The sequence below is a fragment of the Miniopterus schreibersii genome (genome assembly GCF_964146895.1).
Source record: "Miniopterus schreibersii genome assembly, chromosome: 4".
Lineage (NCBI taxonomy): Eukaryota > Metazoa > Chordata > Mammalia > Chiroptera > Miniopteridae > Miniopterus > Miniopterus schreibersii.
This window is the reverse complement of record NC_138105.1, coordinates 10,912,202-10,926,804: the sequence shown is the minus strand read 5'-3', so window position 1 is coordinate 10,926,804 and position 14,603 is coordinate 10,912,202. Positions and strand designations below refer to the sequence as shown.

The 14,603-nt window shown below is 48.4% G+C and overlaps 1 protein-coding gene across 1 annotated transcript; it reads right to left on the bottom strand.

The window, feature by feature from the left end:
• Window positions 1–8,408: 8,408 nt before the first annotated feature.
• On the bottom strand, window positions 8,409–12,139 carry CD209 (CD209 molecule; the record flags this gene model as incomplete). The annotated part of the gene is given in 7 exon segments (XM_081134021.1): window positions 8,409–8,515; window positions 8,518–8,558; window positions 9,632–9,680; window positions 11,097–11,173; window positions 11,216–11,282; window positions 11,545–11,624; window positions 12,066–12,139. Coding segments are annotated over 7 exon segments (495 nt in total).
• Between the last annotated feature and the right edge of the window lie 2,464 nt (window positions 12,140–14,603).

Sequence of the window (14,603 nt, the reverse complement as noted above, 5' to 3'; positions counted from 1 at the left end):
CTGTCCCCATTTTCCTGCCCCCCAGCTCCTAGAGACCACTGTTCTTTGTGTCTGTATGAATTTGACTATTCTATGTACCTCATGTAACTGGAATCCTAAATAGATTTCTTTGAAACTTTTTCAAACATTTAAGTTTGAAAGAATTTCAGATGTACAGATGAATTGCAATTATAGCAGAGAGAGTTCCCTGTACTGTTACTCAGCTTCTTCTGACGTTAACATCTTACATTACCGTAATACATGTGTCAAAATGAGGAAATCACTATTGGTACAATACTATAAACTACAGGCTTCTTCTTCTTTTTTCTTTTTTTGGTACTTCAGTTGCATTTTTATTTTTAAACTTTCTTTTGGACATGTTTTATTTATTTATTTTTATTGTTGAGAGTATTACAGATGTCCCCCCTTTCCCTCCCTTTGCCCCCCCTCCACCTGGCTCCTGCCCCACCCCAGGCCTACACTTCACTATTGTCTGTGTCCATGGGCTGTGCATATAAGCATATAAGTTCTTTGGTTAATCTCTTCCCACCCCCCTCCCACCTTTCCTCTGAGATCTGCCAGTCTGTTCCATGCTTCCATGTCTATGGTCCTATTTTGTTTGTCAGTTTATTTTGTTCATTAGATTCCACATATAAGTGAGATCATGTGGCATTTGTCTTTCTCTGACTGGTTTATTTCACTTAGTGTAATACTCTCCAGGCCCCTCCATGTTGTCCCAAAGGGTAAGCGATCCTTCCCTTTTACAGCTGCATAGTATTCCATGGTGTGAATGTCTCACAGCTGTTTTATCCACTCACCTACTGATGGGCACTTGGGCTGTTTCTAGATCTTAGCAATTGTAAATAACACTGCTATGAACATAGGGGCGCATATATTCTTTCTGACTGGTGTTTCAGGATTCTTAGGATACATTCCTAGAAGTGGGATCACTGGGTCAAAAGGCAGCTCCATTTTTAATTTTTTGAGGACCCTCCATACTGTTTTCCATAGTGGCGGCTGCACCTATCTGCGTTCCCACCAGCAGTGCACCAGGGCTCCCCTTTCTCCACACCCTCGCCAGCGCTTGCTCTTTGTTGACTTGTTGATGGAGCCATTCTGACAGGTGTGAGGCGATACCTCATTGTGGTTTTAATTTGCATCTCTCTGATGATTAGCGATGTTGAGCATTTTTTCATATGTCTCTTGGCCATCTGCATGTCCTCTTTGGGGAAGTGTCTATTCAGGCCCTTTGCCCATTTTTTAATTGGATTGTTTGTCTTCCTGGTGTTGAGTTGTATGAGTTTTTTGTGTATTTTGGAAATTAACCCTTATCAGGTGTATCATTGGCAAACATGTTCTTCCATACAGTGGGCTCCCTTTTCGCCTTGGCTATGGCTTCTTTTGCGGTGCAGAAGCTTTTCAGTTCGATGCAGATTGCATGTTTTCCTAACTGAAGTCCTTTTTCCGTTACAGGATCAAGTTCAGAATGTCACATTGCACTTGGTCATTGTATTCATTTACTAGGGCTGCCGTAACAAAGGACACAGACTGGGTGGCTTCAACAACAGAACTGTATTGTGTCTCAGTTCTGGAGGCCGGCAGTATGAGACCAAGGTGTCAGCAGGCTTGGTTTCTCCCTCGGCTCTCTCCTGGGCTTACAGATAGGCATCTTCTCCCTGTGCCCTCGTTGCCCCTTCCTCTAAGGACAGCAGTCAGGCTGGATTAGGGTCTATCTTAATGACCTCATGTCAGCTTAATCACCTCTGTCAAGAGCCAGTCTTCAAATACATTTCCATTCTGAGGTGCTGGAGGTTAGGGTTTTAACATATGAATTGCGGGGACACACCAAATTCACCTCACAACACCCATCATGTCTTCTTAGTCTCCCCCAAGCTCTGACAGGTTCCTGGTCCTTCCTTGTCTTTCATGATGTTACAGTTTTGAAGAGTAGCTTTCAGGCGCTGCGCTGGATGGTCTCTGATTGTTTTTCCCCCCGATATTTTTTTAATAATTAGATTGAAGTTATGGATATGGGGGAAGACTACAACAAAGAAGAAATGCTCTTGTCATCACGTCATGTTGGAGAGGAGAGCACACGATGTCCACGTGGTTATCCCCATTGGTGTTGTAAAGGTTAACTTTGGGGGGGTGGTGTCTTCCAGGTTTCTCCACTATAAAGTCAGTTCTCCCCTTTGCATACTCTATTCCATGCATCCTCAGTGGGGTTGATATTGCCGCAACGGGGCAAAAACATCTTAAGCGTTTTCTTGTCTTGTGGCCCTCTAAAGCTCGACTCTACCCGACAAAATCTTGTTCCTTAATATTTAATATGGGGGATGGTAGGGGAAATATGTATAAAGGCCACTTAGTTAGGGGTGAAAATGGGGCAAAAAGGTTGAGCCACATGGTTCCATCCCTATGAGGTGAGTCACCAAGTCACCCCAGTTAGGGGGAGAAGCCCCTTCTTCTCATGGGAGCACAAAAAAAATGTGGGAGCACTGGACAAACCGAGCCAGGTAATTAATAAACATATTTCAGGGAGAGGTACTTTGAGGCTATGCGCATATACTGACTCTCTCATTACAGTCACGCGTGTGCACGGAGCGGCCTCCGGGGGGCTGGCTGCGGCGTTCATTGCCGCCATGCTCCGTGGTGAGTTCCACTGTCTTCATTTCCTCTACACTGGAATCATTCCATGAGTAAAACCAGGTCAGTTATTTTATTTTTTAAATATGTCTTTATTGCTTTCAGAGAGAGGAAGGGAGAGGGAGAGAGAGAGAGAAACATCAATGATGAGAGTCATTGATCGGCTGCCTCCTGCACGCCCCCGACTGGGGATGGAGCCCGCAACCCGGGCCTGTGCCCTGACCGGGAATCAAACCCCGATCGCCTGGATCCTAGGTCGATGCTCAACCGCTGAGCCACGCCCGGCCAGGCCAGATCAGTTATTTTAAGTAGACTTTATGCTGTCAAGTGGTTTTAGACTCATAGCCAAATTGAGTGGAAAGGACAGGGAGTTCCCATGTACCCTCTGCCCCCCCCCCCAGCTTTCCCCATGAGCAGCATCCCGACCAGAGTGGTACCTTGGTTACATTGAGGATCTCACACTGACATGTCACTATCACCCAGAGTCCACAGTTTACATTAGGTTCTCCCCTGCTGGTGTACGTCCTGTGGGTTTGGACATATGTATCATGATGAGACAGGCCAGTAAGCCAGGGCAGGTGGAATGGGGAAACTGAGGCAAGAAAATGAAGCAAGGCCAATCAGTCTGGGCAGCTTGCAGCCAGCTTGTGAATTGCAAAACCTCATCTTCCCCAACCAAGGACACTTGAGAACAAATGGTTGATACCTCACTTCCCTAAACAGAAAATACACAGCTTAAACCACCCTGGAACTGGTGAGGGAGGAGGGGGGAGGGGGAAAAGGGGGAGTTTTATCTCACCCACTGAACAAAGAAATCAGCGGCCTTAGGACTAGTCAAACAAGATGACCAGGTGTAAGTACAAACATCCCCAAATAAGCCTCAACAAAGTAAAAGGGGTTGTTGAAACCTAATCTGCTACCCAAGATACCCAGCAGAGGAGCCTTGCAACCTATAGGGGGAAGGGTATAAAAGCTCTTGAACCCCCACTGGGCAAGTGCTCAGATTAGCTGGGTGCCAGCTTGTGCTTTATGCCAAGTGTATTTTTAATAAATTTGCTTGCTTTGCTTCCTTAATAAATTTGCTTGCTTTGCCTCAACACTGTTGTCACTACTAGTCTGAAAATTTTCCTATGAGGCTGACAAGAACCAAGGAGGGGACAGCCCTCTCCCTCCAACTCGGGGCTGTCCGATAACAGAGACGTGTATCCACCACTATCCTATCACATAGAGTTGCTTCACTGCCCAAAAAATCCTGTGCTCTGCCTATGCACAAATAGATTTTAAAACATTTTATTGAAAGATTTCCAAGCAGATTTTAAGAAGAGCTTGACAAGCAGATTATTTGGAATAAAGTAGAGGTTACGTCTAGGGAGGGTAACATTTTGGGCTAGGAGAATGGGGACGGAGGGAGGGAGCTTTAGTTTTTACTGTATAGGTTGATATGTTTTGGTTCTGTGTGCGTGGAGTGCTCATTCAAAAACATTTAGGCTGTGGTAATTTTTATTTTTATTTTTAATCCTCACCAGAGGGTAGGTCTTCATTGATTTTTAGCAAGAGAGGAAGGGATAGAGAGAGAGAGAAAAACATTGATGTGAGAGAGAAACATCACTGGGCTGGCCCCGTACATGCCCCACAACCCAGGCATGTGCCCTGATTGGGAATTGAACCCTCAACCTTTTGGTGTACAGGATGACGCTCCAACCAACTGAGCCACCAGCCAGGTTACGCTGTGGAAATTTTACAAAATCATCTTAAAAAGACATTGCACAAGAATAGCCAAGGACACTTTGACACAGAAGGCAAGTGCCTAGCAATTCGCCTTGGCTTTCCCCAGAAGCAGAGCCTAAAATAAGGATTTGGTCATAAGTAGTTTATCTAGGGGTGAAAATGGGGCAGGGAAAGGAGGGCACCAATACAAGGAGCATTGATGAGCAGACGGCTGATGCAGGCAACTGGGGCTCAAGCTCATTAGGGCCTCTGGGACACGGTCTGGAACATTCCTCTGAGTTATCCTGCCAGTAGCGGGTTGCATTTCCTGGGAGCTGACTCTAAGTGAGATGGAATTTAGCCTCCAGGTTGTTTATTATGATATTGTGATTTATAATAAGAGTACGTATTTGGTCTTCATTCAATTTCTCACACAGAACTCCTAAAACCATTGGAATTTCCTAAGTGATGAGAGTGCTAAAGGTATATTTTGTCATGTTAAGGAGGTTGCATTTGGAAAAGCCCTTTGGTCACTGAAGGATGGAGTCTGATGGCCAGTGGAGCCAACTATGTCATTAGAGGGTTGGAACTTCAGTCCCACCCCCAGGGGTGGGAAAAGGGGCTGGAGATTGAGTTAAATCACCAATAACCAATGAGTTAATTAATCAGACCTATGAAGCCTCTATTAAAACCCAAAAGGATAGGGTTTGAAGAGCTTCTAGGTTGTGAATGCTTGGAGATTTGGGGAGAGTGCGCTCAGAGGGGACACAGAAGCTCCATGCCTTTTCCCATACCTTACCCTACGCATCTCTTCCATCTGGCTGTTCCTGAGTTATATCTTTTTATAATAAGCTGATGACTTAATAAGTAAAGTGTTTTCCTGAGTTCCATGAGCTGCTCTAGCAAATTCATCAAACCCAAGGGCAGGGGCGGGGGCGGGGGCGGGGGGGGTGTCACTGGAACATCCAATCTCTAGCCAGTTTGTCAGAAGCCCAGGTGACAACCTGGGCTTCTGATTGATTTTTCTTTCTTTTTAAAAATATATCTTTAGTGATTTCAGAGAGAGGAAGGGAGAGGGAGAGAGAGATAGAAGCATCAATGATGAGAGTCATTGATCGACTGCCTCCTGCACGCCCCTGACTGGGGACGGAGCCAGCAACTCTGGCATGTGCCCTGACAGGGAATCCAACTGTGATCTTCTGGATCATAGGTTGTTGCTTAACCACTGAGCCGCACCGGCCTGGCAGGCAATGATCGATTTCTTAAAGTCAGGGCTGTCTTGAGGCACTGAGCCCTTAACCTGTGGAATCTGATGTTATCTCTGGATAGACATGTTGATTTGAATTGACTTGCAGGACACCCAGCTGTGTCAGGGAACTGTGTGAATGTGTGGGGAGACACTATCACCATACCCATATTGGAACTGAGTTCAGAGCCAGCACCAGTGGAAGGAAAGGAAAGTCTGTGCAATATTTTTACACCAAGCAGTTCTCTAATTCTGATACCATATACCTGGAGATAGCTCAGATCCCATAGGTTAAAGGGCTCAGTTCCACAAGACTGACCCCACATCAGATGCCAATTGCAAATGGGATTCCAGGCTACTTCTGCCTGGCTCACTCCAAGTTTGAGGGTTCTTATTGTTATCAGTGGAAGTAGTGTGTCCACCGGTGGAAGTGGGGGATCCCTTTCCACACTGGATGCTCAGGGTCGGGTCCTTACAATATCTTGAGAAAAAGAATTTTCTAAGACTCACACAGGAGGCTGGGTGATTTTTATTTGCTCGGAATTACATCTTTGGGTTTGAAAAGTCCCATTTCCCTTAGTCCAGTCCTGGAAGAGGTGCAGCTAGGGATTTGGTGGAGCTAAAAGCAAAGCCAGTGCCCAGAGTTTCTGTTCCATGGTGGAGTTGGGTCCCACACAGCATCAGGCCAGTTCCAGTCCATTAGTCCACTGTGTGGGGTCCACATGACAGTGAGCCACATGGGCCAATGCAGGGGAGTGCGCCCCCTGCAACAAGAGAGCCAGGAGCCCAGCTGCAAGACAGAAGGAACTCCTTTGTTTAGGAGTTTAAATATCTGAAATCTGCGGTGCTTGCAGCGACCACGCCTACTCTGTTCAACAACTTGTTCCCAGGTGTGACTGACAGGCAAGTGCCTTCCCTATGTCACCCAGGCTTTACTGGGCATGTGTCTAAATTGCAGCTTTCTGGCAAAGCTGCACGAATGGCATGCCTATATAATTTGGCCTTTTCTTTGCCCCTTTCCAGTTATTCATAACTAGGTTATTACAACCGTATCACCATGACTCCCTCTCAGCTTTTGTAATTTGTTAGAATGGCTCATGGAACTCAGCAAAACACTTCGCTTACATTTACTGGTTTATTATAAAAGATACAACTCAGGGCCACCCAAATGGAAGAGGTTCCTAAGGCAAAGTATGGGGGAGGGGGGGACGCATGGAGCTTCTAAGCCCTCTCCAGGTGTGTCACCCTCCCAGCTCCTTGATGAGTTCACCAGCCCAGAAGCTCATCCAGTCTCCTTGTTGAAGTGTCTTTATAGAGCTCGATCTTAGCCCCACCTCCCCAGGTCAGTAGGGAAGGCTGAAGGTTTCAATTCTCTAATCACACATTTGGTCTTTTGGGTGACCAGCTGCATCCTGAGGCTCTGTGAGAGCGGTCCCTAAGGGGTTTGTTACGAATAACAAAAGACACCCCTATGCTCAGTAAGTTCCAAGGGTTTTAGGAGTCCTGTGCCAGGAACCTGTGCCAGGCTAAATCTCTTTGTTATTCCACCACCAGAAGGAAGCAGGAGTGGGCGGAAGGAGGAGTGAGCTGGGCATGTCTGTCTACAGCCTCAGTTGACTCCACGGGGAGTTCTGAAGCCAGAATGGTCCCCAGGTTGGGCCAACATGGTCAGACCTTTGTCCCCCTGCACCAATATGAGCTATGCCAGGAAGGGACATGACCTTGGGTAAAGTGGCTCTCTGCAGCTGAATCTGTCCCCAAAGGGGCTAACCACTGATGCCTGTCTGCTAACAGCTCTCCCAGCAGATAGAAAAACACATCCTTCCTTGAATGGGGATCTGGGAGGCCCACCCCAGGGTCCACCACATCAGTTTCTTTTTGGCGCAGAGGTTGCAGTTCTGGGCACCTTGGGGTACCTATATGCCAACCCCCACAATCATTGGTTGACTGGGGTCACTAATTCCCTGGTGCATCCAGCGTTCAGAATAAGCTCCAGCCAGAAGTCCCTCTGTCAAGCGGCCAGGCGATGGGAGAATAATGTTGGGAAGATGGAGCGCACGGATGGATGTGATAAAGCTCCGGGGGCCATGGCAGCTACACCGGGTGATCCCACCATATGATCCTGCCCAGGAAGAGAGAGTAGATCAATGCAACACATGAGCCCTGATTGAATTCCACACCTGATCACCCTACGAAGCTCTGTTAAAGACCAAAATTCAATGGAGTAAATCTGAAGATCTAATTGACTTTATTGAACGCTTCATGGATCAAGCAATATCTCAACTAGCAAGTAGGAAGGAACTCCGAGGAGCTGAACAAAACAGGAGGCTTTTATAAGCAGGAGGGTGGGGCAAGGAACTTAAGAGTGGATGGTTTCAGGCAAGGTCACTGTCCCTAGGGGAACGCAGAGGGTCTTATCAGGCAGATGTCTTCACTAGTGCTTACCAGGAAATTCCAGATGGACTGGTTAAAAGTCACATTCTTGGGAGAGTCTGAAATGGCAATTAAGTCTTGGTTTGCTGACATGGGGATTAGCAGGAATGACTCCATTTTGAGCCAGTTTCCCCCCCTCTTCCTCTCCCTCCCCCCTCCCTGTTTTTCTAAGAGCTCAGTGGAGCAGGGTGCTCAGAGCTATGACCTCTGAACCAAAAGGAAACTTGAGGGACCAGAGAAAGGACAGTTGAGCTCATAGGGAAAGAGTCCTAAAGGCTTTGTCAAGAACTCAATACCCCCAGGTCAGGAGAACGGAAGCCGGCAAAATATGGGTGAAGTTCTGCAGACCCAGCAGAGGGGGAATTAGGACTACAGGGATTGGGGACAAAAACAAGCCTCAGTCACTGGAGCAGGAAGCTGAGAGATTTTTGCAGATCCAGAATTTGCTGGTGTCACATTTGGAGTCATTCCAGCCTCTGATCCTGAATTCTGCACAATCCTCCTCCCACTGCTGTTGAGTTCTCCTTTGTTCCAATTTTTCATGAAACTGCAAAACCCACCCAGATTGTGAGCCCCTGTCTCACTGCGTTAGCCTTGTCTCTAACTTCTGTAAACCCGATGCTTTCGCACCTGCCCCGCATGCATTTAGTGGGCATGCCTTACTCTGGACAGCCCCAGGACATGCCTGAGTCACCTTGCCTTGGCCTCCTGCCTGACTTGCTGCACACCTGCCCCTGCCTCTCCCCACCTGACAATTTTAGCAGGAGACCTCCCCAGCGCATGCTTTTCAAATACAAACCAACTAGTCCAGAGCCCACACCTCAACCACCTCCTTTAAGGAGGGTTTTCACTCAGGGCCATTGTTCCCCTGCCCCAATCAATCATCCCAGGGCCAGGGACCAGGCAAGGGCACCCTGACGGCCCAGAGCATGCTGAAATTATTCACACTAGCCGATCTCAGGCCTGCTTTTGCTGCCTCGCCCACTCCTTCCCATGAAAACCATAATAAAGGCTCTTTCCCAGTTTCTCCTTTCCTTCTACCGCCTGGCAGACCCTGGTGCTTCCCTGTGTGGCCCCCACAACATGCTGTGTATTCCTTCTTTTGGAATCTGTGACTATAACAAATTATTTTTTCAATGGAAATCTTATCAATGGGCCTTACTATACCTCAGATATTCTGCTACATATACTATATTTTATTATTATATTTTAATCCTCACCTGAGGATATTTTTTTCCATTGCTTTTCAGAGGGAGTGGAAGGGAGAGAGAGAGAGAGATGTGAGAGGGGCACATCAATTGGTTGCCTCCCACATGAACCCTGACCAGGGCCAGGGATCGAGCCTGCAACCGAGGTACGTGCCCTTGGCCGGAGTCAGACCTGGGACCCTTCAGTCTGCGGGCCGATGCTCTAACTGCTGAGCCAAACCAGCCAGGGCTACATAGAGTATATTTTAAAACACCCACACAAGCTGCACATTCCTCTGATGGTGGAATTTGGGGCACCTGCCATCCTATTGAGATGGGTATAAGGAGACCACTGTCCTCAAGTCAGTGTAAATCCCAGACCCTTAAGCCTGGGGTAGCAGGGAGTGGGGGCGGATGCCCAGGTAGAGCTCACGTCATGGTCCATCCCACTTGGTCGAGGACTCCCTTCACCTGAGACCTATCTGAACAATGGGCGGGGGGGGGGGGAGAGTGTCCACCCAGTGCCACTTGTCTTTGTGTGTCAGGTCTGAGAGCACCATTCAGGTGAGGCAGCTACTCTTGGAACTCTACAGCTGCAGAAAGTTCTGGTTGATGAAGAGAAGTCAGGAGTGAGCTCCTCCCTCCACTTTCGGGGCTCAGCATCTCCCCAACCTCTTGGTGGGAAGTTCTTCTTTCAGAGTGGCCTTCAGCCTTCTAGTTGACCGATCCTGAGCTCCCATGTGTGCTTAGGATGTCTGAGTTTTTCTCACATCTGTATCCTGAGCACATCTGTCTGACTTACAGACATACATGCACAAGTGGTTTCTCATTACACACACTTGGTAGCACAACTTGGTGATGTGCTTGACATGTGCTGAGCCTGCCCACATGGTTTACTCATGCCTGGGTTTAATGTACTGAAACCACATAAACCTGTTCATGAGAGAGCTGATCATGTACACTGAGTGACAACGCGTTAACAGCTTGAAATCAGTCACAGTGAGGGAATATACACCAGAAAAATTGGCAAATTCTTCAAATCAGGACCACCACCACGCCCGTCCCTGCTCCTGGGAGTTAGTATTTAAAACATTTGCCAGCACTCCACTGGGGTCTACTTACATTTTATGTGTTTCCCAAAACATACATATTCAGATCTTATTTATATCTCATTGCAAAGCGCTTGGGACCCCCTCGTTTATATTCTTCCCCTTACCACCTTTACAGGTGGAGTAAACAGCCTCTCTCCTAGAACATCCACTCTGACCATGTCGTACCCAGCTGGCCAGATGCATGCCCCAGGCCAGGTTGGGATCCCGCAATAGAACAGGTGTACCTGCTCGTTGGCACTTTTGATTGCCACGAATTGGGCCCCCACTTCCTGTCAGGCACCTACAGAATCGTGCCAGTTCTGCCGGGAGTTGGAGAGGAACAATTTCCTGGGAAGGTTCACTCCCAAGGACAGGGCAGCACAGGTGGGCTGTTGGGGGTGATGGGTCAGGGCTGGGACCTAGCTCCAGATGCCCTTGTCCCTGGAGCTGCACACTCTAATCCCTTGACAGTCAGGGTCCCTCCTTGACTCCACATCTCACATGAACCATTCCCCTCTCCAAGTCCACACCCCCCTCCCAACCTGAGGAGAACTCAGGAGTCACAACCTCCATCTCTTCTAGACTGGGAGAAACAGGAGTTTTAGAGCTCAGAAGAGGAGGCTGGCTGAGCTTAGTGCCTACTGTGCACCTGGACCCTGGGAACACCAAGTGCCATCATCCTTGTTCCTCTGTGTTCCCATTTCACAGATTAGGAAACTGAGGTTCAGAGGGGAGCAGTGACTCAAGCAGAGTCACACCACACAGAGACCCTTCCAGGCCATAGGACCCCAGCATCCAACCACTCACCCAGCCCAGCCTTCAGTTGGGTCAGTTCCTGGTAGATCTTCTGCTTCGACTGCTCCAGCCCCTGGGGACTGTGGAGACTGCGCCAAGAAAAAAAGGAACCGCAATTATCAAACACCTACTGTGCATTCTTCCCTATGCTGGGCCCTCGGGAGACATTGTTTCTGAGAGTCAAGGTTTTGGTTAATCCTGTTTGAAAGTAAGGAAATTTGACATCCAGAGAAGGCCGCACCAGGACTTCTCCCTAGGTCTCTCCCCCTCTTCTCCTGCACTAGAGGTGGAAGGACTGTGGCAGAGGCCACCAGGCAGCTGACCAGGGAAACCCAGAGGAACCTGAGTCCTGGTATTCCACCCCACCTCCTTCGGGACTTGCTGCCCCCTCCCTGAAGCTACGTTCTCAGACAAAGGGCCCAAGCCTGGGAGCTCCTGACCCTTGGGGTCTGCCCCTGACCTTGGACAAGAACGGCCACCAGGAGTCCAGCGAAGAGTGTGAGAGAGAAAAGCAGCAGGACCCAGCCCGGGCCCAGAACACTTGAGGAAGAAAGGTTGGGCAGTTCTAACACGCTTGTGTCCCTGCGTCAGCCTGCCCCAAGGTCAGTCTGTCCTCTAGCTCCCACCTTGCCCAGGACCCAGAAGTCCAGGCCCCCTACCTCCCCTCCCCAGGACCCAGTCCCTACCTCCCCAGAACCTAGGAGCCCAGGCCCCAGCCCCCACCTCCCCAGGACTCAGGAATTTGGCAGTGGTCATTCTTCCCCTGTTCCCCATCCTCTAATCAATCCTTTCTACTTATGAAGGTCTTGAAGCCATGAATCTGACAGAATCCAAAGGCTTTGGGGGAAAGTCTGATGTCACTGGTTATCAGCTCCTCCTGATTTAGCAGAACACTGACTCAGAGTCTGGGCAAGCTGAGACCAGAGCTAGCCATCCCCTTCCCCACTTCTCCAAGATCCCAGAGTCCCCACCCGGCCTCACCCGAGGCACCCAGATGCCGTGCCATTGGTTCCTTGGGGTCCCACATGTTCATCCACTGTCTCTAAATGCCTCATGGGGGATCCCGAGGACCAGTTTATTTCCTGCCCTGGGATGCTCACTCCCTACACCTACCTTTGTCTGGAAGAGAAATAGAGAACTGGGCAGTGACATATCACTAGAAAAAGCTAGAGGGAGGGGGCTTCTGACATGGAGCGAGATGGATTGGACCTTCTAGGAATGTCTGGGAGGTGCTGGGGGGTGGTCTGGGGTTGACAGCAAGAAGGACTTGTCTGCTCATGGCATGGTCAGCTATGAGATTTTTTTTTCCTTTAACTTAATTTTTATTGTTGACACTATCACAGATGTCCCCATTCCACTCCCCACCCCCCTAGCTGTGGGATGTTTTTGATAAAATCCAGTAACACAGATAGTAAAGCTCATTTGTCATGCCTCCTCCACTTGGGGGGGGGGGGGCAGGAAGCAACCCAATCTTCCTGGAATAATTGTCCCCTCTGACCTCCAGGCCCTGCTGCCTGGGCTTGCTGATGTCCATATTTACGGGGATTTCTGCTGACTTTGGGAGTTGCAGCTGCATCATAATTGCTTACGTTTATTTAATGCCTCTGTCCTGGGGCAGTTTTCTAACTATATATGAACTCATTTACTCTTCCCACCCCAGGGTAGATAATATGATCTCCATTTTACAGATGGGGAAATGAAAGCACGGAGTTTCTGGCTTAAGTTCACACAGCTGGTAAATAGTAGAGCTGAGGTTTGAATCTAGATAGTCCACCTCCAGAGCCCATGCTGTCCTGCGGCTCTGGAGGTGGACTATCTAGATTCAAAGAGTACTATTTATACTCCAAAGAGTATAAATAGTATCAAGGAGGAAACAAAAAATTCATAGAAGCTTTATTCATGAGTCCCAAACTGGAAACCCAAGTGGCCACTAACAGGTGACTGAAAAATAATTGTGGCACATTCACACACTGGAAAACTACTTAATAATGAAAAAGTAAACTACAGACACATGCAACAATGTGGGTAGATCCCACAAAAGAGCCAAAGAACCGATACAAAGACTACATGCAGTAAGATTCAATATTACATGAATTTTGAGAACAGCCAGAATTGGGGTTAATTGAAGGGTGGTTGAGATTGCCCAGGAGGAGGCACATGAAGTCCTCTCTGTGCCAGAAATGTCCTATATTCTGACCTGAGAAGTGGGTATGTGGGTATATTCATATGTAAAACTCCTCGAGCTGTACACATGAGATAAAATGACATAGACCTAGACACGCATATAGCAACGCCGGTTCCTAGATTTGACGATGTGCTGTAGTTATGTGCGATATCACCACTGGGGGAAGCTGGGGGAAGTGTCAGCGAGACCTCACTGGACTATCTCTGCAGCCTCCTGGGACTCTATTGTTATTTGAAAATTAAAAAGTCAAAACAGCTAACAATTGAAGGAGAGTACATAAACATTTTTTAAGGCTAGTAAACTCAGTAAAATATTTCCTGTATGACCCAAATTTTGTGCTTACCCAACAAAAATATTACACCATGAATTTTTCCTGTCTTTTGGAAATGCCAGTTTTATTTTATTATTATTATTTTTTAAAATTTATCTTTATTGATTTCAGAGAGAGGAAGGGAGAGGGAGAGGGAGAGAGAAACAGCCATGATGAGAGTCCTTGACAGGCTGCCTCCTGCTCGCCCCCTGCTGGGGATCGAGCCGGAAACCCGGGCCTGTGCCCTGACCGGGAATCTCCTGGATCCTAGTGGATGCTGCACCGCTGAGCCACACCCGGCCGGGTGAAAAGCCACTATTTTAAATGTTGAATATGAATTAAAAACTTTAAGTGGCCATGTAGAATGATCGAATTAGAGTAACTCGAATTCTGGTTTCTTCTTTCTTTTTTCACCTTTACGATCATGGACATCTTGTTGTATTTCAAACCTACTTTTTAAAGAAGAGAATCTGTAGAAGCACAGGGGTTGGGAACCTGAACTGTGCCCCAAGGGAAAACCAGTAAGTGACTCTAGATCTGCACAAACTCCCTCTAAAAGCTGTGTGGAGCTCAACATCGTAGTAAAGAATTTGAAAACCAGAGAAACAAGATGGAGGAGTAACAGCTGCACCCGCCGCCTCCCGCAACCACATCAAAATCACAACTAAAATACAGAACCACCGTCACTCGGAGCCTCCTGAGGTCTGGCTGAACAGAAGCCCCACAACCAGGGAACTGAGACCCATAGGAGGGGCAGAGATGCGGGCGGATCGGGGCTGAATCGAGGAGACGCGGCCGCGGGCCCACGCCCAGTGCCGCGGGTTACACCCAGGAGGGACATCTCGGGGTGGGGGTTTCCCGGAGGAGGGAGGGGTCCCAGCCCCACAGCAGGCCCCCAGCCCAGGGCTCCAGGGCCGGGAAGAGACATCCCCACAACTCCGGGCTGTGAAACCAGCGGGGACTGTCCCTGAGGGTCGCGGAGGCTGCGGGAGCCCCAGCAGCTCCTCTAAAGGGCCCGGCGCGG